At 45.4% G+C, this 21,364-nt stretch overlaps 1 protein-coding gene across 5 annotated transcripts in view; it reads right to left on the reverse strand.

Moving 5' to 3' along the window:
• The window catches only part of LOC115182069 (methionine-R-sulfoxide reductase B3), a 47,344-nt gene extending 26,234 nt beyond the window's left edge, over window positions 1–21,110 (reverse strand). For 4 of the 5 annotated variants that reach the window (XR_003873612.1, XR_003873613.1, XR_003873611.1 and 1 more), the window contains exons 1-2: window positions 20,715–21,110; window positions 11,376–11,513 (exon numbers count right to left, since the gene is read on the reverse strand). Coding sequence is in view for 2 of the 5 variants with exons in the window: in XM_029743717.1 (XP_029599577.1) it covers window positions 11,376–11,475 (100 nt within the window). In the remaining 3 variants the exon portion in view is untranslated. Of the gene's footprint in view, window positions 1–10,299; window positions 10,510–11,375; window positions 11,514–20,714 lie in introns of those variants that run through there. The other variant, XM_029743718.1, reaches the window with a different exon arrangement.
• Window positions 21,111–21,364: the final 254 nt, after the last annotated feature.

Consider the following 21,364-nt stretch of genomic DNA (forward strand, 5'->3'; position numbering starts at 1 on the left):
GAGGAGAGAAAGACCAATAGGAGGTGTAGGAGGAGAGAAAGACCAATAGGAGGAGTAGGAGGAGAGAAAGACCAATAGGAGGAGTAGGAGGAGAGAAAGACCAATAGGAGGAGTAGGAGGAGAGAAAGACCAATAGGAGGTGTAGGAGGAGAGAAAGACCAATAGGAGGAGTAGGAGGAGAGAAAGACCAATAGGAGGAGTAGGAGGAGAGAAAGACCAATAGGAGGTGTAGGAGGAGAGAAAGACCAATAGGAGGTGTAGGAGGAGAGAAAGACCAATAGGAGGAGTAGGAGGAGAGAAAGACCAATAGGAGGAGTAGGAGGAGAGAAAGACCAATAGGAGGAGTAGGAGGAGAGAAAGACCAATAGGAGGAGTAGGAGGAGAGAAAGACCAATAGGAGGAGTAGGAGGAGAGAAAGACCAATAGGAGGTGTAGGAGGAAAGACCAATAGGAGGTGTAGGAGGAGAGAAAGACCAATAGGAGGAGTAGGAGGAGAGAAAGACCAATAGGAGGAGTAGGAGGAGAGAAAGACCAATAGGAGCACCAGGGGGAGATGAGAGGCGGGACAGGGGAGCTAGATGTCCATCAGTATGCCATTTTGTTAAGGAGACATCACTGACTGCAGGTTTAAATTACAGGATTAAATTGGATAGTAATTACCTAACATTGTATGCCTTCACATTCCCCCTCCTTCCTCTCCTCCATTGATCACCATCACTATCACAGCCTTCTTCTTTAAGGAAATCACTCCTTAGTAGGGTTGCGTCTCAAAATGGCACCCTATTCCCTATTTAGTACACTACTTTAGACCAGGGCCCTATTCCCTACAAAGCGCACTATTTTTGACCAGAGCCTTAAGGCTGGCGCCTAGCCCAACCAAACAAGTGTGCTCGCCATACTCCCTTAAAAAGACCTTCGCTTGAAAAACGAGAAAAAGCGGCAACAGTACGGTTTGTCAATCTTGACACGCCTTAGCCAGTATACACTTCCTCAAAATAGTCACAATTATTCTAAGATACTTTTGTGTATAGTGTATGTGGACGACCCTTCAAATGAGTGGATTTGGGTATTTCAGCCACACCCGTTGCTGACAGGTGTATAAAATCGAGCCCACAGCCATGCAATCTCCATGGACAATTATTGGCAGTAGAATGGCCTTACTGAAGAGCTCCAGTGACTTTCAACGTGGCACCGTCATAGGATGCCACCTTTCCAATAAGTCCGTTTGTCAAATTTCTGCCCTGCTAGAGCTGCCCCGGTAAACTGTAAGTGCTGTTATTGTGAAGTGGAAACGTCTAGGAGCAACAACGGCTCAGTGGTAGGCCACACAAGCTCACAGAACGCGACCGTCGAGTGCTGAAGCGCGTATTGCATAAAAATCATCTGTCCACGGTTACAACACTCACTACCGAGTTCCAAACTGCCTCTGGAAGCAACTTCAGCACAAGAACTGTTCGTCGGGAGCTTCATGAAATGGATTTCCATGGCCCGAGCAGCCGCACACCAGCCTAAGATCACCATGCGCAATGCCAAGCGTCGGCTGAAGTGATGTAAAAGTCGCCGCCATTGGACTCTGGAGCAGTGGAAACGCGTTCTCTGGAGTGATGAATTACGCCTCACCATCTGGCAGTCCGATGGACGAATCTGTGTTTGGCGGATGCCAGGAGAACGCAACCTGCCCCAATGCATAGTGCCAACTGTAAAGTTTGGTGGAGGAAGAATAATAGTCTGCGGCTGTTTTTCATGGTTTGGGCCCCTTAGTTCCATTAAGGGAAATCTTAACGCTACAGCTTACAATGACATTCTAGATGATTCTGTGCTTCCAATTGTGAGGCAGTTTTGGGGAGGTCCTTTCCTGTTTCAGCATGAAGCTGAGGCCCATACAGTGCACAAAGCGAGGCCCATACAAAAATGATTTGTTGAGATCGGTGTGGAAGAACTTGAGTAGCCTGCACAGAGCCCTGACCTCAACCCCATCGAACACCTTTGGGATGAATTGGAACACCGACTGCGAGATAGACCTAAACCGCCCAACATCAGCGCCCGACCTCACTAATGCTCTTGGCTGAATGGAAGCAAGTCCCCCTGGAGCAATGTTCCAACATGTTCCTTCCCAGAAGAGTGGAGGCTGTTTATAGCAGCAATGTTCCAACATCTAGTGGAAAGCCTTCCCAGAAGAGTGGAGGCTGTTATAGCAGCAATGTTCCAACATCTAGTGGAAAGCCTTCCCAGAAGAGTGGAAGCTGTTATAGCAGCAATGTTCCAACATCTAGTGGAAAGCCTTCCCAGAAGAGTGGAGGCTGTTATAGCAGCAATGTTCCAACATCTAGTGGAAAGCCTTCCCAGAAGAGTGGAGGCTGTTATAGCAGCAATGTTCCAACATCTAGTGGAAAGCCTTCCCAGAAGAGTGGAGGCTGTTAGAGCAGCAAAGGAGGGGACAAACTACATATTAATGCCCATGATTTTGAAATGAGATGTTGGATGAGTAGGTGTCCACATACTTTTGGTCATGTAGAGTAACAAGAAATCTGTCATTAATTTTAACAAGGAGATCTTAGTCGCACAATTTTACACCTAAAACTGTTTGCTGCAGTATTTTCTCAAGTGAAGAAAAAATGTCCATGAAATCAAGTCGTCTATTGTTGAATGACAAACAGTTAATTGAAGAATCCGTACTGTTGACCAACGACCTGACAAAAGGGCACTTCAGCTGCTGAACTTCCGACTTGCCTCGAGAGAAGAAGAAGAAAATCTGGTGTGTACGAACAGCATGAAACAACCCTTGACGAAGACCAATATCAACAAAAACGTCACACAAACGTACTCATAATATGAGCACAAACTTATCTGAACTTTTTTTTTTGAATGGGAAGCATGAGGATGCCTTTATGGGCACTATACAGGGAACAGTATGCCATTTTGAACGCAGCCTTAGTGTGCTGCCGGGATCGGGTAGCCATTACTGTTTCTTTAAGGAAGTAACTTTGTTTTTTCCTTTTCTGGAACGTTGGGATTTTCCCAGTGCGGACGAGGAATCTGGCTGCCGGTGAGGTCGTTCCTGTTTCAGGTTTTGGGGAGGAGGTGTGTGTGTGTGTGTGGTTGGGGAGGGGGGGGGGGGTTCTTCTCTCTCTTCTCATGTGGACTATGTGGAGAATTCCTCCCTGTTAGATTGAAACCATATGAATGGAGAAAATACAGGGAACGTTAAAGAGCAGGGACGTGAATGGACTCCATTGATGCCCCGTTTTCTATGTCCTGTGGGGGGGAAAGTTACTTTTGACGAACAAGGGGGTGAACAATGAAGGGGGTTGGAGTGTGTGTGGAATGAAGGTGGATTAAACTGAAACAGGACTGCCACCATGTTCTTACACTACTGACTGACTGTGTGAGGTAAGGGGGGGATGGTATAGGGTACTCTCCTACTGACTGACTGTGTGAGGTAAGGGGGGGATGGTATAGGGTACTCTCCTACTGACTGACTGACTGTGTGAGGTAAGGGGGGATGGTATAGGGTACTCTCCTACTGACTGACTGTGTGAGGTAAGGGGGGATGGTATAGGGTACTCTCCTACTGACTGACTGACTGACTGTGTGGGGTAAGGGGGGATGGTATAGGGTACTCTCCTACTGACTGACTGTGTGAGGTAAGGGGGGGATGGTATAGGGTACTCTCCTACTGACTGACTGACTGTGTGAGGTAAGGGGGGATGGTATAGGGTACTCTCCTACTGACTGACTGTGTGAGGTAAGGGGGGATGGTATAGGGTACTCTCCTACTGACTGACTGTGTGAGGTAAGGGGGGATGGTATAGGGTACTCTCCTACTGACTGACTGACTGTGTGAGGTAAGGGGGGATGGTATAGGGTACTCTCCTACTGACTGACTGTGTGAGGTAAGGGGGGATGGTATAGGGTACTCTCCTACTGACTGACTGACTGTGTGAGGTAAGGGGGGATGGTATAGGGTACTCTCCTACTGACTGACTGACTGTGTGAGGTAAGGGGGGATGGTATAGGGTACTCTCCTACTGACTGACTGACTGACTGTGTGAGGTAAGGGGGGATGGTATAGGGTACTCTCCTACTGACTGACTGACTGTGTGAGGTAAGGGGGGATGGTATAGGGTACTTTCCTGCTGACTGACTGACTGTGTGAGGTAAGGGGGGATGGTATAGGGTACTCTCCTACTGACTGACTGACTGTGTGAGGTAAGGGGGGATGGTATAGGGTACTCTCCTACTGACTGACTGTGTGAGGTAAGGGGGGATGGTATAGGGTACTCTCCTACTGACTGACTGACTGACTGTGTGAGGTAAGGGGGGATGGTATAGGGTACTCTCCTACTGACTGACTGACTGTGTGAGGTAAGGGGGGGATGGTATAGGGTACTCTCCTACTGACTGACTGACTGTGTGAGGTAAGGGGGGATGGTATAGGGTACTCTCCTACTGACTGACTGTGTGAGGTAAGGGGGGATGGTATAGGGTACTCTCCTACTGACTGACTGTGTGAGGTAAGGGGGGGATGGTATAGGGTACTCTCCTACTGACTGACTGACTGTGTGAGGTAAGGGGGGATGGTATAGGGTACTCTCCTACTGACTGACTGACTGTGTGAGGTAAGGGGGGATGGTATAGGGTACTCTCCTACTGACTGACTGTGTGAGGTAAGGGGGGATGGTATAGGGTACTCTCCTACTGACTGACTGACTGTGTGAGGTAAGGGGGGATGGTATAGGGTACTCTCCTACTGACTGACTGACTGTGTGAGGTAAGGGGGGATGGTATAGGGTACTCTCCTACTGACTGACTGACTGTGTGAGGTAAGGGGGGATGGTATAGGGTACTCTCCTACTGACTGACTGTGTGAGGTAAGGGGGGATGGTATAGGGTACTCTCCTACTGACTGACTGTGTGAGGTAAGGGGGGGGATGGTATAGGGTACTCTCCTACTGACTGACTGACTGTGTGAGGTAAGGGGGGATGGTATAGGGTACTCTCCTACTGACTGACTGACTGTGTGAGGTAAGGGGGGATGGTATAGGGTACTCTCCTACTGACTGACTGACTGTGTGAGGTAAGGGGGGATGGTATAGGGTACTCTCCTACTGACTGACTGACTGTGTGAGGTAAGGGGGGGATGGTATAGGGTACTCTCCTACTGACTGACTGTGTGAGGTAAGGGGGGGATGGTATAGGGTACTCTCCTACTGACTGACTGACTGTGTGAGGTAAGGGGGGATGGTATAGGGTACTCTCCTACTGACTGACTGACTGTGTGAGGTAAGGGGGGATGGTATAGGGTACTCTCCTACTGACTGACTGACTGTGTGAGGTAAGGGGGGATGGTATAGGGTACTCTCCTACTGACTGACTGTGTGAGGTAAGGGGGGGATGGTATAGGGTACTCTCCTACTGACTGACTGTGTGAGGTAAGGGGGGATGGTATAGGGTACTCTCCTACTGACTGACTGTGTGAGGTAAGGGGGGATGGTATAGGGTACTCTCCTACTGACTGACTGTGTGAGGTAAGGGGGGATGGTATAGGGTACTCTCCTACTGACTGACTGACTGACTGTGAGGTAAGGGGGGATGGTATAGGGTACTCTCCTACTGACTGACTGACTGTGTGAGGTAAGGGGGGATGGTATAGGGTACTCTCCTACTGACTGACTGTGTGAGGTAAGGGGGGGATGGTATAGGGTACTCTCCTACTGACTGACTGACTGTGTGAGGTAAGGGGGGATGGTATAGGGTACTCTCCTACTGACTGACTGACTGTGTGAGGTAAGGGGGGATGGTATAGGGTACTCTCCTACTGACTGACTGACTGACTGTGTGAGGTAAGGGGGGATGGTATAGGGTACTCTCCTACTGACTGACTGTGTGAGGTAAGGGGGGATGGTATAGGGTACTCTCCTACTGACTGACTGTGTGAGGTAAGGGGGGATGGTTTACTCCCTCCCTCTGTTTTTTAGGAAGGGGTGTAGTGATTTTTTTTAATATAACCTTTATTTAACCTTTATATAACTATGGAAAGTCAGTTAAGAACAAATTCTTATTTTCAATGATAGCCTAGGAACAGTGGGTTAACTGCCTTGTTCAGGGGCAGAACGACAGATTTGTACCTTGTCAGCTCAGGGATTCAATCTAGCAACCTTTCAGTTACTGGCCCAACGCTCTAACCACTAGGCTACCTGCTGGTTACTAGTCCAACGCTCTAACCACTAGGCTACCTGCTGGTTACTAGTCCAACGCTCTAACCACTAGGCTACCTGCTGGTTACTAGTCCAACGCTCTAACCACTAGGCTACCTGCTGGTTACTAGTCCAACGCTCTAACCACTAGGCTACCTGCTGGTTACTAGTCCAACGCTCTAACCACTAGGCTACCTGCTGGTTACTAGTCCAACGCTCTAACCACTAGGCTAGCTGCTGGTTACTAGTCCAACGCTCTAACCACTAGGCTACCTGCTGGTTACTAGTCCAACGCTCTAACCACTAGGCTACCTGCTGGTTACTAGTCCAACGCTCTAACCACTAGGCTACCTGCTGGTTACTAGTCCAACGCTCTAACCACTAGGCTACCTGCTGGTTACTAGTCCAACGCTCTAACCACTAGGCTAGCTGCTGGTTACTAGTCCAACGCTCTAACCACTAGGCTACCTGCTGGTTACTAGTCCAACGCTCTAACCACTAGGCTACCTGCTGGTTACTAGTCCAACACTCTAACCACTAGGCTACCTGCTGGTTACTAGTCCAACGCTCTAACCACTAGGCTACCTGCTGGTTACTAGTCCAACCCTCTAACCACTAGGCTACCTGCTGGTTACTAGTCCAACGCTCTAACCACTAGGCTACCTGCTGGTTACTAGTCCAACGCTCTAACCACTAGACTACCTGCTGGTTACTAGTCCAACGCTCTAACCACTAGGCTACCTGCTGGTTACTAGTCCAACGCTCTAACCACTAGGCCACCTGCTGGTTACTGGCCCAATGCTCTAACCACTAGGCTACCTGCTGGTTACTAGTCCAACGCTCTAACCACTAGGCTACCTGCTGGTTACTAGTCCAACGCTCTAACCACTAGGCTACCTGCTGGTTACTAGTCCAACGCTCTAACCACTAGGCTAGCTGCTGGTTACTAGTCCAACGCTCTAACCACTAGGCTACCTGCTGGTTACTAGTCCAACACTCTAACCACTAGGCTACCTGCTGGTTACTAGTCCAACGCTCTAACCACTAGGCTACCTGCTGGTTACTAGTCCAACGCTCTAACCACTAGGCTACCTGCTGGTTACTAGTCCAACGCTCTAACCACTAGGCTACCTGCTGGTTACTAGTCCAACGCTCTAACCACTAGGCTACCTGCTGGTTACTAGTCCAACACTCTAACCACTAGGCTACCTGCTGGTTACTAGTCCAACACTCTAACCACTAGGCTACCTGCTGGTTACTAGTCCAACGCTCTAACCACTAGGCTACCTGCTGGTTACTAGTCCAACGCTCTAACCACTAGGCTACCTGCTGGTTACTAGTCCAACGCTCTAACCACTAGGCTACCTGCTGGTTACTTGTCCAACGCTCTAACCACTAGGCTACCTGCTGGTTACTAGTCCAACGCTCTAACCACTAGGCTACCTGCTGGTTACTAGTCCAACGCTCTAACCACTAGGCTACCTGCTGGTTACTAGTCCAACGCTCTAACCACTAGGCTACCTGCTGGTTACTAGTCCAACGCTCTAACCACTAGGCTACCTGCTGGTAACTAGTCCAACGCTCTAACCACTAGGCTACCTGCTGGTTACTAGTCCAACGCTCTAACCACTAGGCTACCTGCTGGTTACTAGTCCAACGCTCTAACCACTAGGCTACCTGCTGGTTACTAGTCCAACGCTCTAACCACTAGGCTACCTGCTGGTTACTAGTCCAACGCTCTAACCACTAGGCTACCTGCTGGTTACTAGTCCAACGCTCTAACCACTAGGCTACCTGCTGGTTACTAGTCCAACGCTCTAACCACTAGGCTACCTGCTGGTTACTAGTCCAACGCTCTAACCACTAGGCTACCTGCTGGTTACTAGTCCAACGCTCTAACCACTAGGCTACCTGCTGGTAACTAGTCCAACGCTCTAACCACTAGGCTACCTGCTGGTTACTAGTCCAACGCTCTAACCACTAGGCTACCTGCTGGTTACTAGTCCAACGCTCTAACCACTAGGCTACCTGCTGGTTACTAGTCCAACGCTCTAACCACTAGGCTACCTGCTGGTTACTAGTCCAACGCTCTAACCACTAGGCTACCTGCTGGTTACTAGTCCAACGCTCTAACCACTAGGCTAGCTGCTGGTTACTAGTCCAACGCTCTAACCACTAGGCTACCTGCTGGTAACTAGTCCAACGCTCTAACCACTAGGCTACCTGCTGGTTACTAGTCCAACGCTCTAACCACTAGGCTACCTGCTGGTTACTAGTCCAACGCTCTAACCACTAGGCTACCTGCTGGTTACTAGTCCAACGCTCTAACCACTAGGCTACCTGCTGGTTACTAGTCCAACGCTCTAACCACTAGGCTACCTGCTGGTTACTAGTCCAACGCTCTTACCACTAGGCTGCCTGCTGGTTACTAGTCCAACACTCTTACCACTAGGCTGCCTGCCGCCCCAAAGGACGAGGTCCTACCGAGATGAAAGTGAATGAGGGAAACTACCACTGTTTCCATGTGTCTTCTGAGAGCCAATAAAGAACTCGTCTTGGAATGTGGCACCATTTGGGTCCCATAGGGTTCTGGTCAATAGTAGTGCACTACATAGGGAATAGGGTGCCATAGGGCTCTGGTAAAAAGTAGTGCACTTTATAGGGAATAGGGTGCCATAGGGCTCTGGTAAAAAGTAGTGCACTATATAGGGAATAGGGTGCCATAGGGCTCTGGTAAAAAGTAGTGCACTATATAGGGAATAGGGTCCCATAGGGCTCTGGTAAAAAGTAGTGCACTGCATAGGGAATAGGGTGCCATTACGGAGGACCCCTTGGAATGCGTCCCCTGTGACTGTAGCTCTGTCCATGCTCTGATGTAGCCAGGGGTCAACCTTCCAAATTAGCACATTTTTCAGACATCCTGGCTTTTTAACCTCAAGTGTAAATATTGTTTCCTAATTGTAAGCAAGGTTTGTTCTCTGCTACCCCCGCTTGCTTATTTTAACTTGTCAAACTTATGGCTTTTCATTCCCCCGACCTTCTCCTTTTATCTCCTTCCCTCTTTCCCTCCCTCTCTCCCTCCGTTTCCACCATCTGTCTCTCTCCCTCCCTCCTTCCTTCCCTCCCTCCCTCCCCTTCCTTCCTTCCATCCTCCCTACCTCCCTCCCTCCCTCCCTCCTTCCCTCCTTCCCTCCCTCCCTCCCTCCCCTTCCTTCCTTCCTTCCTTCCTTCCTTCCATCCTCCCTCCCTCCCTCCCTCCCTCCCTCCCTCCCTCCAGGTGGTTCTCCCAACCCAATAAGTCTGTGTTGAACCAGACCAAGCAGAGTTTCAGTGTGGTATTACATGGATGACTGTGAGCAGTACTTTAAAAAGGTATTGCAGCCACAAAACAGTGAATTAAAAATGAGACCATTCAACAACGTCAGGTCAGAGGAATGAAGCAGGTCCTTCTGAAACATGTCTAATGTCTGAACAATAAACTAATAAACTCATAGCGACATATTAAACCTCTGCCATGAGACAAGTCCAGGCGTGACGTGAAGAATGCAAGTCGCTGGTTTTCTAGACGTCTAAAACCCAAATCTCTCTGGATGAAAGAAGTTGACATTAGTCAAGCAGAAATAGCATTAAAAAGAAAAACACAGTATGTTAGATGCAAGCTAAAAGGAAGGCAAACGGTGAGTTATTGGTTATTATGGCCAACTGAAAAGGCAGCGGGTTTGTAGCTGAGAAGAGACGGCTCAGCAGAATGTGAGAAGGGTTGTTTATTGCCTACTGCGGTAAAACACCACAATCACCAAGCTTTCACTAAATAACTTTATATCTCTAGATTTTAATATTTCCAATGTATTTATTATACATGTCAAATAAACCTGCTAGATGTAAACATCCTATGAAAAAGGACTTCAATGCTACAATAATTACAATAATGATAAAACATGAACTTAATAGGTGGGGGTTTTTCCTGCAGGAGACAAAAACCTCATCACACCCCCCTTCATAAAAACATCCCACATCTCCAGGAGGTCAACAGCCAGAAGAGGACAGAGCAGAGCAGACAGGCACACCACACCACACCACACCACACAGCGCCCAGCTCAACCTGAAGGAAGCCCACATGGCTTCAGAGTAACAGGCTTGGCATTGGTGATCAGGTGTAGCAGATTGAACCCCGACATGGCTGCTTCTGATTGGCTGCTCCTGTCTGCTGATTGGAGGAGAGAGAGATAGGACACGCCCGACTGACACACCCTGTCTAGGAGGGAGGGATGTAGGGAGGGATGGGGGGGGGGGGGGGGCTATGCTACTCAGGCTGAGAGAGAGGGGCAGGGAGGGAGGGAGAGAGAGAAACAACACATAGGTCAAAGGTCACAGTTCAATCACTATACACTGTTAGACAGACAGACAGCAGGACAGACAGACGGGTCTGATCCATCCACCGACCCACGTCCCCGTTTTTCATGCAGGGCTGATGATGTAGGACGATTGGTTAACAGGGCTGATGCTGTAGGACGATTGGTTAACAGACAAGAGGAGAATGGACAGACACACAGAGCCTTGAAGGACATAATTAAATATTCCCCTCCAGTTTAAGGCATTTGAAGTTGACCCAGAGGTGAGGATGAGACCGTTATAGAACGACGTTCAACAGAATGTTAAGGTTCATTATTACTCCAGGATTATAGATACATGGCATTATTATTATTATTGATAGATTATTTACAATAAGTAACGTATATTGTTATGCATGGCTGTCTTTACCCTCTGGACACTGCCTGGTTATAGAGGACTGCAGTATGAGTCATAATACCCAGAAAACCTACAGGTCAAACAGGGAAATGGTTCCAATTGTTTTCCCACCATTCATTCCCCCCCATCTGGGATTTAGAAAGCCTTAAAACGAGGGCTGTGTTTCGTGTCGCCTCACCCTGGCGTGATGTTCTGATAACCATGTAAATCTCTCTCGGACAATTACATTTTTCAAACAATTGGAACCTTTTCCTTGTTTGACTGCTAGGTTTTCTGGGTATTATGACGGCTCCATTGAGGGGCTCTATTTGTGCTGGCTGTAGCATGGGGGGGAGACTGGAGTGTGACGAGACTGACGGCATCTAATCCTACTCCCACCCAGCTCCCCGAACCTGGGGTTATCACATAGTCAGGTGGTGGTTACTCTACCTAGAAGAGTGGCTAGCAGCGGGGCCTTCTGGGGGGTCCTGGTCTGTCTCAGGGACAACTGTAGAGCCACACGGCCCACACGCCTTAGCAGGACAGCCATGGCAGGGCAGGCACACAATCAGAGAAAGACAGACCAAGCTACAAGGAGAGAGAGAGGGGAGGGGTTGTAGCTGAGTAGGAGCGTGGTGTGTGTGTGTGTGTGATGTTGGACGGTGCCACACATTTCAGGACCCCACAGGCTACAAAGCAAGCTGTTGTGGCGATACACAGAGAGATTGATAGTCTGTGTGTGAGGGTACAGTGAGTTAGTGTGTGGAGGGAGGGACATCTAGTGGTGAATCTGGAGATGTGATTATTAAGCAAGGCTTTACCTGCTGTGTGTGTGTGTGTGTGTGTGTGTGTGTGTGTGAGACCGAGAGAGATATGCATAGATGGTTAGTACAAACCAAGCAGCCTTGACATGTTCAGGTAAACTAGAGTGGTAGATCTGTTATTTTCGGTATACTTGTTGAATACTTCAGTATATTAACCATGACTAAAAAGGCTTGCTGGTTTACTTTCAATTGTTGTTCGGATAAGGAGATAACATTCCTAGGAAGAACTCAGCCGTCTAACTGCAGTACCAACATCCACCACAGGGTGGCAGTTGAAAAGCCGTCTAACTGCAGTACCAACATCCACCACAGGGTGGCAGTTGAACAGCCGTCTAACTGCAGTACCAACATCCACCACAGGGTGGCAGTTGAACAGCCGTCTAACTGCAGTACCAACATCCACCACAGGGTGGCAGTTGAACAGCCGTCTAACTGCAGTACCAACATCCACCACAGGGTGGCAGTTGAACAGCCGTCTAACTGCAGTACCAACATCCACCACAGGGTGGCAGAATTAGAGAAGGAAACTAGACAACCTTTCAAAAGATTCACAGCATTATTGAGAGGTCCAATCAAGACGCTAGCTGACACTGGGTCAAAACTTGAGCCTGATACATTTATTTAATTTTTACTTTTTTTCATATATTTTTTTTTACATATAAAGCTGTCCATAAATAATTTTTAAACACATTTGCCATCTTTAAATGTTCTGATTTAGGTGAATATACAGGGCCAGTGTTTCCCAAACTCCGTCCTCAGGACCACAAGGGGTGAACGTTTTGATTTGTGCCCAGCACTACACAGCTGATTCAAATAATCAAAGCTTGATGATTAGTTGATTAGTTGAAATCAGCTGTGTAGTGCTGGGGCACAAATCAAAACGTGCACCTCTTGGGTTCCTGAGGACCAAGTATGGGTAAACCCTGATGTAGGCTAACAGGACCATTGTTGTTGAGAAAAGACCAAAACAAGACAAAATACCAGTTCAAAGACCTCACAGTAATGTAGCTGGATGAAGCTGAACTCCACAAAAATGTCTGAGGAGGTGAAACGTGATAAACAAAGGTTAGCCTAGCAGGCTGGCTTTTTCTGGAATTAATATAGAACTAGTATGGCCTTATATAGAGGTGAGGCTGAGCTCTGCGGCTGGACTAAAGCTGAGTGCTCTCTCTCTCTCCCCCTTATAAGAGTGAAACAGTCCCAAGAGACCCAGAGAACATTCAGCTCAGCAAACAGTGTATTCTGCTCCCAGCACAGCAGCTGTCCTGGCACAACAGAAAGACTAGCCTACTGGTACTGATAGACTGATAGAATACTGTAGCCTACTATTCTACTATTAGACTGATAGAATACTGTAGCCTACTATTAGACTGATAGAATACTGTAGCCTACTATTCTACTATTAGACTGATAGAATACTGTAGCCTGCTATTCTACTATTAGACTGATAGAATACTGTAGCCTGCTATTCTACTATTAGACTGATATAATACTGTAGCCTACTATTCTACTATTAGACTGATAGAATACTGTAGTCTACTATTAGACTGATAGAATACTGTAGCCTGCTATTCTACTATTAGACTGATAGAATACTGTAGCCTGCTATTCTACTATTAGACTGATAGAATACTGTAGCCTACTATTCTACTATTAGACTGATAGAATACTGTAGCCTGCTATTCTACTATTAGACTGATAGAATACTGTAGTCTACTATTCTACTATTAGACTGATAGAATACTGTAGCCTGCTATTCTACTATTAGACTGATTGAATACTGTAGCCTGCTATTAGACTGATAGAATACTGTAGCCTACTATTCTACTATTAGACTGATAGAATACTGTAGTCTACTATTCTACTATTAGACTGATAGAATACTGTAGCCTGCTATTCTACTATTAGACTGATAGAATACTGTAGCCTGCTATTCTACTATTAGACTGATATAATACTGTAGCCTACTATTCTACTATTAGACTGATAGAATACTGTAGCCTACTATTCTACTATTAGAATAATACTGTAGTCTACTATTCTACTATTAGACTGATAGAATACTGTAGCCTGCTATTCTACTTTTAGACTGATAGAATACTGTAGCCTACTATTCTACTATTAGACTGATAGAATACTGTAGTCTACTATTAGACTGATAGAATACTGTAGTCTACTATTCTACTATTAGACTGATAGAATACTGTAGCCTACTATTAGACTGATAGAATACTGTAGCCTACTATTCTACTATTAGACTGATAGAATACTGTAGCCTGCTATTCTACTATTAGACTGATAGAATACTGTAGCCTGCTATTCTACTATTAGACTGATATAATACTGTAGCCTACTATTCTACTATTAGACTGATAGAATACTGTAGTCTACTATTAGACTGATAGAATACTGTAGCCTGCTATTCTACTATTAGACTGATAGAATACTGTAGCCTGCTATTCTACTATTAGACTGATAGAATACTGTAGCCTACTATTCTACTATTAGACTGATAGAATACTGTAGCCTACTATTCTACTATTAGACTGATAGAATACTGTAGCCTGCTATTCTACTATTAGACTGATAGAATACTGTAGCCTGCTATTCTACTATTAGACTGATAGAATACTGTAGCCTGCTATTCTACTATTAGACTGATTGAATACTGTAGCCTGCTATTAGACTGATAGAATACTGTAGCCTACTATTCTACTATTAGACTGATAGAATACTGTAGCCTGCTATTCTACTATTAGACTGATATAATACTGTAGCCTACTATTCTACTATTAGACTGATAGAATACTGTAGTCTACTATTAGACTGATAGAATACTGTAGCCTGCTATTCTACTATTAGACTGATAGAATACTGTAGCCTGCTATTCTACTATTAGACTGATAGAATACTGTAGCCTGCTATTCTACTATTAGACTGATAGAATACTGTAGTCTACTATTAGACTGATAGAATACTGTAGCCTGCTATTCTACTATTAGACTGATAGAATACTGTAGCCTGCTATTCTACTATTAGACTGATAGAATACTGTAGCCTGCTATTCTACTATTAGACTGATAGAATACTGTAGCCTGCTATTCTACTATTAGACTGATAGAATACTGTAGACTACTATTCTACTATTAGACTGATAGAATACTGTAGTCTACTATTCTACTATTAGACTGATAGAATGCTGTAGCCTACTATTCTACTATTAGACTGATAGAATACTGTAGTCTACTATTCTACTATTAGACTGATAGAATACTGTAGCCTGCTATTCTACTTTTAGACTGATAGAATACTGTAGCCTACTATTCTACTATTAGACTGATAGAATACTGTAGCCTACTATTCTACTATTAGACTGATAGAATACTGTAGTCTACTATTAGACTGATAGAATACTGTAGTCTACTATTCTACTATTAGACTGATAGAATACTGTAGCCTGCTATTCTACTATTAGACTGATAGAATACTGTAGCCTACTATTCTACTATTAGACTGATAGAATACTGTAGCCTACTATTCTACTATTAGAATAATACTGTAGTCTACTATTCTACTACAGCCATGTGGACATGCTGGAGCCATGTAGCAGTCTAATAGTAGAATAGTAGACTACAGTATTCTATCAGTCTAATAGTAGAATAGTAGGCTACAGTATTCTATCAGTCTAATAGTAGAATAGTAGACTACAGTATTCTATCAGTCTAATAGTAGAATAGTAGGCTACAGTATTCTATCAGTCTAATAGTAGAATAGTAGACTACAGTATTCTATCAGTCTAATAGTAGAATAGTAGGCTACAGTATTCTATCAGTCTAATAGTAGAATAGTAGGCTACAGTATTCTATCAGTCTAATAGTAGAATAGTAGGCTACAGTATTCTATTAGTCTAATAGTAGACTACAGTATTCTATCAGTCTAATAGTAGACTACAGTATTCTATCAGTCTAATAGTAGAATAGTAGACTACAGTATTCTATCAGTCTAATAGTAGAATAGTAGACTACAGTATTCTATCAGTCTAATAGTAGAATAGTAGGCTACAGTATTCTATCAGTCTAATAGTAGAATAGTAGGCTACAGTATTCTATCAGTCTAATAGTAGAATAGTAGGCTACAGTATTCTATCAGTCTAATAGTAGGCTACAGTATTCTATCAGTCTAATAGTAGACTACAGTATTCTATCAGTCTAATAGTAGAATAGTAGGCTACAGTATTCTATCAGTCTAATAGTAGACTACAGTATTCTATCAGTCTAATAGTAGAATAGTAGGCTACAGTATTCTATCAGTCTAATAGTAGGCTACAGTATTCTATCAGTCTAATAGTAGACTACAGTATTCTATCAGTCTAATAGTAGGCTACAGTATTCTATCAGTCTAATAGTAGACTACAGTATTCTATCAGTCTAATAGTAGAATAGTAGGCTACAGTATTCTATCAGTCTAATAGTAGAATAGTAGGCTACAGTATTCTATCAGTCTAATAGTAGAATAGTAGGCTACAGTATTCTATCAGTCTAATAGTAGAATAGTAGACTACAGTATTCTATCAGTCTAATAGTAGAATAGTAGGCTACAGTATTCTATCAGTCTAATAGTAGAATAGCAGGCTACAGTATTCTATCAGCCTAATAGTAGAATAGCAGGCTACAGTATGATAGAATACTGTAGCATACTATTCTACTATTAGACTGATAGAATGCTACAGTATGTCCACATGGCTAACGGCTACAGTATGTCCACATGGCTAACGGCTCCAGCACGTCCACATGGCTAACGGCTCCAGCACGTCCACATGGCTAACGGCTACAGTACGTCCACATGGCTAACGGCTCCAGCACGTCCACATGGCTAACGGCTCCAGCACGTCCACATGGCTAACGGCTCCAGCACGTCCACATGGCTAACGGCTCCAGCACGTCCACATGGCTAACGGCTCCAGCACGTCCACATGGCTAACGGCTCCAGCACGTCCACATGGCTAACGGCTCCAGCACGTCCACATGGCTAACGGCTCCAGCACGTCCACATGGCTAACGGCTCCAGCACGTCCACATGGCTAACGGCTCCAGCACGTCCACATGGCTAACGGCTCCAGCACGTCCACATGGCTAACGGCTCCAGCACGTCCACATGGCTAACGGCTCCAGCACGTCCACATGGCTAACGGCTCCAGCACGTCCACATGGCTAACGGCTCCAGTATGTCCACATGGCTAACGGCTCCAGCACGTCCACATGGCTAACGGCTCCAGCACGTCCACATGGCTAACGGCTCCAGCATGTCCACATGGCTAACGGCTCCAGTATGTCCACATGGCTAACGACTACAGTATGTTGATGCAGTAGCAGTATGGCAGCATTGGGACTGAGCACAGCAGGCAGGCAAGCAGTGATTATTGTGCTAAGTAAGTAGCCTTTGTTTTGGACACAATGAACAATAACTGCCGAAGGAGAGGGCCATCCTATCCAAACCCTCTTAATTAAGAAGGCCTGGGCTATCCAAGCTAACGATCCAAACCCTCTTAATTAAGGAGGCCTGGGCTATCCAAGCTAACAATCCAAACCCTCTTAATAAGGAGGCCTGGGCTATCCAAGCTAACAATCCAAACCCTCTTAATTAAGGAGGCCTGGGCTATCCAAGCTAACAATCCAAACCCACTTAATTAAGGAGGCCTGGGCTATCCAAGCTAACAATCCAAACCCTCTTAATTAAGAAGGCCTGGGCTATCCAAGCTAACAATCCAAACCCTCTTAAGAAGGCCTGAGCTATCCAAGCTAACAATCCAAACCCTCTTAATTAAGGAGGCCTGGGCTATCCAAGCTAAAAATCCAAACCCTCTTAATTAAGGAGGCCTGGGCTATCCAAGCTAACAATCCAAACCCTCTTAATTAAGGAGGCCTGGGCTATCCAAGCTAACAATCCAAACCCTCTTAATTAAGGAGGCCTGGGCTATCCAAGCTGACAATCCAAACCCTCTTAATTAAGGAGGCCTGGGCTATCCAAGCTAACAATCCAAACCCTCTTAATTAAGGAGGCCTGGGCTATCCAAGCTAACAATCCAAACCCTCTTAATTGAGGCCTGGGCTATCCAAGCTAACAATCCAAACCCTCTTAAGGAGGCCTGGGCTATCCAAGCTAACAATCCAAACCCTCTTAATTAAGGAGGCCTGGGCTATCCAAGCTAACAATCCAAACCCTCTTAATTAAGGAGGCCTGGGTTATCCAAGCTAACAATCCAAACCCTCTTAATTAAGGAGGCCTGGGCTATCCAAGCTAACGATCCAAACCCTCTTAAGAAGGCCTGGGCTATCCAAGCTAACAATCCAAACCCTCTTAAGAAGGCCTGGGCTATCCAAGCTAACAATCCAAACCCTCTTAAGGAGGCCTGGGCTATCCAAGCTAACAATCCAAACCCTCTTAAGGAGGCCTGGGCTATCCAAGCTAACAATCCAAACCCTCTTAAGAAGGCCTGGGCTATCCAAACCCTCTAATGGGTAGGATGTGCTGCCAAATAATGACAGAGACGACAGACCACAGCCAAAGCCAACGAAACAGCAACCTTGTGTTAGTGGTGAATGATGCTGCACATTTTGTTAGTTGATTAGTGGTAATGTTATGATGTTTTAATGGCTTTGTTATTACTATATTAATGTAAATGAGTGACATTACAGACCGGATAGAACTGCGTGGCCTAACAGGTAACTGGGTAGGTAACTGTGTATTCCATGTATGTACTCCAACTGCTTTAGCACCTATTGATGATAGTATCTTCTGGTCGGGGGATTTTTTACGAGCCCCGACGCTCGTTCTGAACGGTTAAACACCACTCGGGCTCCCGAGTGGTGTCTATCTGGTTCGAATCCAGGCTGCACCACATCGGGCCGTGATTGGGAGTCCCGTAGGGCGGCGCACAATTGGCCCAGCGTCGTCCGGGTTTGGCTAGTGTAGGCCGTCTTGTAAATAAGAATTTATTCTTAACTGACTTGCCTAGTTAAATAAAGGTTAAATATGAAGGAAAATAAAAAAAACTTGCGGTACAGTTTTGTAAACAGAGAAATCCTTTTTGAAAAAACAATGGTTCAATTACTACACACTTATAGGGTCAGTGTTCCCACACGGCCATATATCCATGTTACAGCGCTTGTTTAGGGAAGACAGAGGCGGCCACCTGGGCTAATTAGCATGCTTTAAACACCTGTGTGGAAGCTAACTGAGGAGAAGTGCAGTCACCTGGAGACAGGATATGGACCTGGGCTAATTAGCATGCTTTAAACACCTGTGTGGAAGCTAACTGAGGAGAAGTGCAGTCACCTGGAGACAGGATATGGACCTGGGCTAATTAGCATGCTTTAAACACCTGTGTGGAAGCTAACTGAGGAGAAGTGCAGTCACCTGGAGACAGGATATGGACCTGGGCTAATTAGCATGCTTTAAACACCTGTGTGGAAGCTAACTGAGGAGAAGTGCAGTCACCTGGAGACAGGATATGGACCTGGGCTAATTAGCATGCTTTAAACACCTGTGTGGAAGCTAACTGAGGAGGAAGTGCAGTCACCTGGAGACAGGATATGGACCTGGGCTAAACTGCCACACTAAGTATATTTTTCGCTGATATGAAAGATAGGGGGCATATCAGCATATGATTGGAAAAACATTTGACGAGTAATGTTTACTGACGTTTCTAAATGTTAAAACACAGCGTGGACATTGTAGTTCCCACACAGCCAACCGTGGGCGAAGCTAACCTCTGAAAACCCTACGGATACCAAGGTTTTTCCAGTCCTAGTAACTGTAGGCCGGTAAGGTCGATCCTTATAACATCTCCTGGATGGTCTGACCACAGAATAATTCTCATTGTAGAATTGGTGTTAATATTTATTATGGTGTTGGACTGGCATCCAACTCAAGGTGAACCACCACTTCTTACACATGATGGATTAACTCTCAGCCAGTCAATAATAAGAATATAATACAGTAGGCGTATGTTCTAGATATTATATTATAAATACTCATGGTTTATTACCAACTATGCTGATAACGGAGGCTGTACTGAATGAAGACACCAACCCTGGGTCGAGCTATTTCTACTACCGTTTAGCCTTCATAAGCAAAGGCTGACAAGTGGCCATATTAAACATGTGATAGGCTACAGTCAGTCAGTAGGCTACAGTCAGTCAGTAGAGGCTACAGTCAGTCAGTAGAGGCTACAGTCAGTCAGTAGAGGCTACAGTCAGTCAGTAGAGGCTACAGTCAGTAGAGGCTACAGTCAGTCAGTAGAGACTACAGTCAGTCAGTAGAGGCTACAGTCAGTCAGTAGAGGCTACAGTCAGTCAGTAGAGGCTACAGTCAGTCAGTAGAGGCTACAGTCAGTCAGTAGAGGCTACAGTCAGTCAGTAGAGGCTACAGTCAGTCAGTAGAGGCTACAGTCAGTAGAGGCTACAGTCCAAGTGGTCAGCTCTTCTGTAACGTTTGGTCTAGTAACATACTGTAACATAACTAGCTATGTTGCTAATGTATCTGAATACACTGACGCTGGATACAACATTTGTCTACCTTTTTAATATAATGATCCACCAAGAACTGTTGCCACGTTCAAGTGTCAATGTCGTTACAGCAAAGATAACATTGTATCCTACAAGTGCATGACTGTGTATTAACACTGTGTATCAGCACTGTGTATTAGCACTGTGTATTAGCACTGTGTATTAGCACTGAATAGGCTATTTCAGCAACTGGTGTCTCACTCCAAACGACCCTGTATTGTTAGCTGGGTTATCAAATGACAAGGACATTGTTATGGACAGTGGACGGTCAACAAGCTCCACTTTCCCGAGCAGAAAAGTCTGGAAACAAAATGACACTTTCTTTACAGACTCCAATATATTTATGTTATTGCAACAGTTAGTAAATAAACTACTGACCGTAAATGTCGTTCACATACCTGTAAAAAGTAGCAGGGACAATAAAGTAACGCAGATCTTCAACCCGCTGGTCCGTCCGGTGTCCGTCCCGGTGTCGGTGCATTCGCTGTGAACACAACTCAGTGAGACTAGAGAAACGGAGAACACACCGCTGTCTGTCTACTGAGAGGTTGGCACTATCTGGCCAAGCTGCAAAACCGGAAGTTCTACAATTTATCTTCTTAAAATCGGATTTCAAAACTAACTCTAACATTAACCATACTCCTAAATGTGTGCCTGACCTACGCTTAAATGAAGAGCAAAAAGCGAATTGAAGTATTCATACATTTTCACGATTTATGTTAAATTTCGACTTTGCAGCTTGGCACTATAGTGGGAAATGTCTACTGTGGACTTCTTAGTTAGGTAATGACTGGTGCATTGTGGGATAGATTCCAGAGCCACAGGCACATATCTCCAAATATGAACAAGAGCAAAATCAGATGACTCGAAGTTGAGTCCATATAGTAGGATCAAGCCAAACTAGCAGACTATTTAAATGAGTTATCCTACTACTGGCGCTCATTCCTGGAAACATGGACTATTACAATGGATTGTTACTAGAGCAGATTTCAATGCGAGTCCAATGAGAGAAATAGACTGGAATATCATAGAATAGCGAGTTAGAATA

This window comes from Salmo trutta, unplaced genomic scaffold (genome assembly GCF_901001165.1).
Source record: "Salmo trutta unplaced genomic scaffold, fSalTru1.1, whole genome shotgun sequence".
Taxonomy (NCBI): Eukaryota; Metazoa; Chordata; class Actinopteri; order Salmoniformes; family Salmonidae; genus Salmo; species Salmo trutta.